Source organism: Haplochromis burtoni, unplaced genomic scaffold, assembly GCF_018398535.1.
Source record: "Haplochromis burtoni strain Fernald_Lab_line unplaced genomic scaffold, NCSU_Asbu1 Contig_24, whole genome shotgun sequence".
NCBI classification, from domain to species: Eukaryota; Metazoa; Chordata; class Actinopteri; order Cichliformes; family Cichlidae; genus Haplochromis; species Haplochromis burtoni.
Window position 1 is genome coordinate 1089954 of NW_024582385.1, and position 1351 is coordinate 1091304.

A 1351-nucleotide genomic window follows, 5' to 3' on the forward strand; every position below is an offset into this window, starting at 1 on the left:
CTCCTTTGAAGTCAGCATTTTTGTGCCTTTACATAGCTTTACTATAAAGTCTACTTCTTATTTGTTCACAGATCAGAAGGTGTGGGCTTTCAGCGGCTATGATCTTGTAAGTGGCTATCCTAAACCAATATCCAGCTTTGGTCTGCCCAAAACAGTGAAGAGAGTTGATGCGGCCCTCTATGACGAACAAAGTGGGAAGACTCTGTTCTTTGTAGGCAGTGAATACTACAGGTGTGTTCCACTAAGACCTGAGAAAATTAGGCAACTGATTTTCATACAGCAGCTTACAAGTTGTATTACAAATGTTAGATGAATCTAAATACATTTTTCTTTTCCCAGTTATAATGAGGCCACAAAGAAGATGGATAAGGGATTCCCCAAACAGGTGGATGAGACCTTCTTGGGAATGACCTCCAAAGTGACTGCAGCTCTGCAGCAAGGAGGTGAGCAGCAATTCAGGCTTGAAGACCACTGAAACGAGACAATGATATCTGTTTTTGATATTTCTGTTTTTATCTTTTGAGTTTACGTGTAATGAATGATTGCTATTTTAACATGTTTAAAAATACCTCTGGTCTGTTATGCAGCACTAACATGTAGCATCTCTGTTCTGCAGGGTACACCTACCTCTACAGTGGACCACAAATGTTTGAGTATGCCATGTGGAGTGGGAGGCTGTACCGTGTGCTGAGGAACAGCTACTTCTTGCCCTGCACCAAATACTAGAGAAGATTTTGAATGCTAAATAAGACACAGTAAAAAAAAGAAAAAAAAGAAAGAAGAGTAACTGTGTCAATATATTTTTGGATATTTAATTTTATTGTTAAAAAGTTAACAGCAGCGTATGTACTTAATACTGTTATTGTTATGTTAACTTTATTAAGCTTTACCATCACTTTTTATTTTGTTTTATTTATGTCACACTCATTATTTAATTTTTCCGCTCGCTAATTGTTGTTGTTGTGTTTTGACCTATTTATGTACACAAAAGGTCAAATGGAGTACAGTAAAAATAAATTGACATCCTCAATAAGCACATTTGAAATGTGTTACTGTTGTGTTACAATGTTACAACCATAGGTGGATAAAGTACACACACTGGTAACTTAAGTATAAGTACAGATCTTCCTGCAAAAGTTGAAGAACTGCTTCTTTACTCAAGTAATAGTATCGTATTTTTCGGACCATAAAGCGCACCGGATTATAAGGCGCATTTAGCAAACAAAGCAGTCATATAAGTCAAACTTTACTCAACTCATTCTTCTTGCTTCCTCCACTTCCGTACCATTGAATCATTAATACTGAATTCTGTCGCAGCTGCTCTATTCCCGTGTTGTTGCAGTATATTAAT

The 1351-nt window shown here is 36.8% G+C and overlaps 1 protein-coding gene across 2 annotated transcripts in view; it reads left to right on the plus strand.

The window, feature by feature from the left end:
* The window catches only part of LOC102289431 (matrix metalloproteinase-18), a 27724-nt gene that overhangs the window by 12950 nt on the left and 13423 nt on the right, over positions 1–1351 (plus strand). Inside the window, exons 9-11 of one of the 2 annotated variants that reach the window (XM_042218821.1) lie at positions 50–231; positions 340–443; positions 617–1007. The exons of the other annotated variant lie outside the window; for it this stretch is intronic. Of the exons in view, the coding sequence (XP_042074755.1) occupies positions 50–231; positions 340–443; positions 617–726 (396 nt within the window). The 3' untranslated portion in view covers positions 727–1007. Of the gene's footprint in view, positions 1–49; positions 232–339; positions 444–616; positions 1008–1351 lie in introns of those variants that run through there. 2 annotated transcript variants of the gene reach the window in all.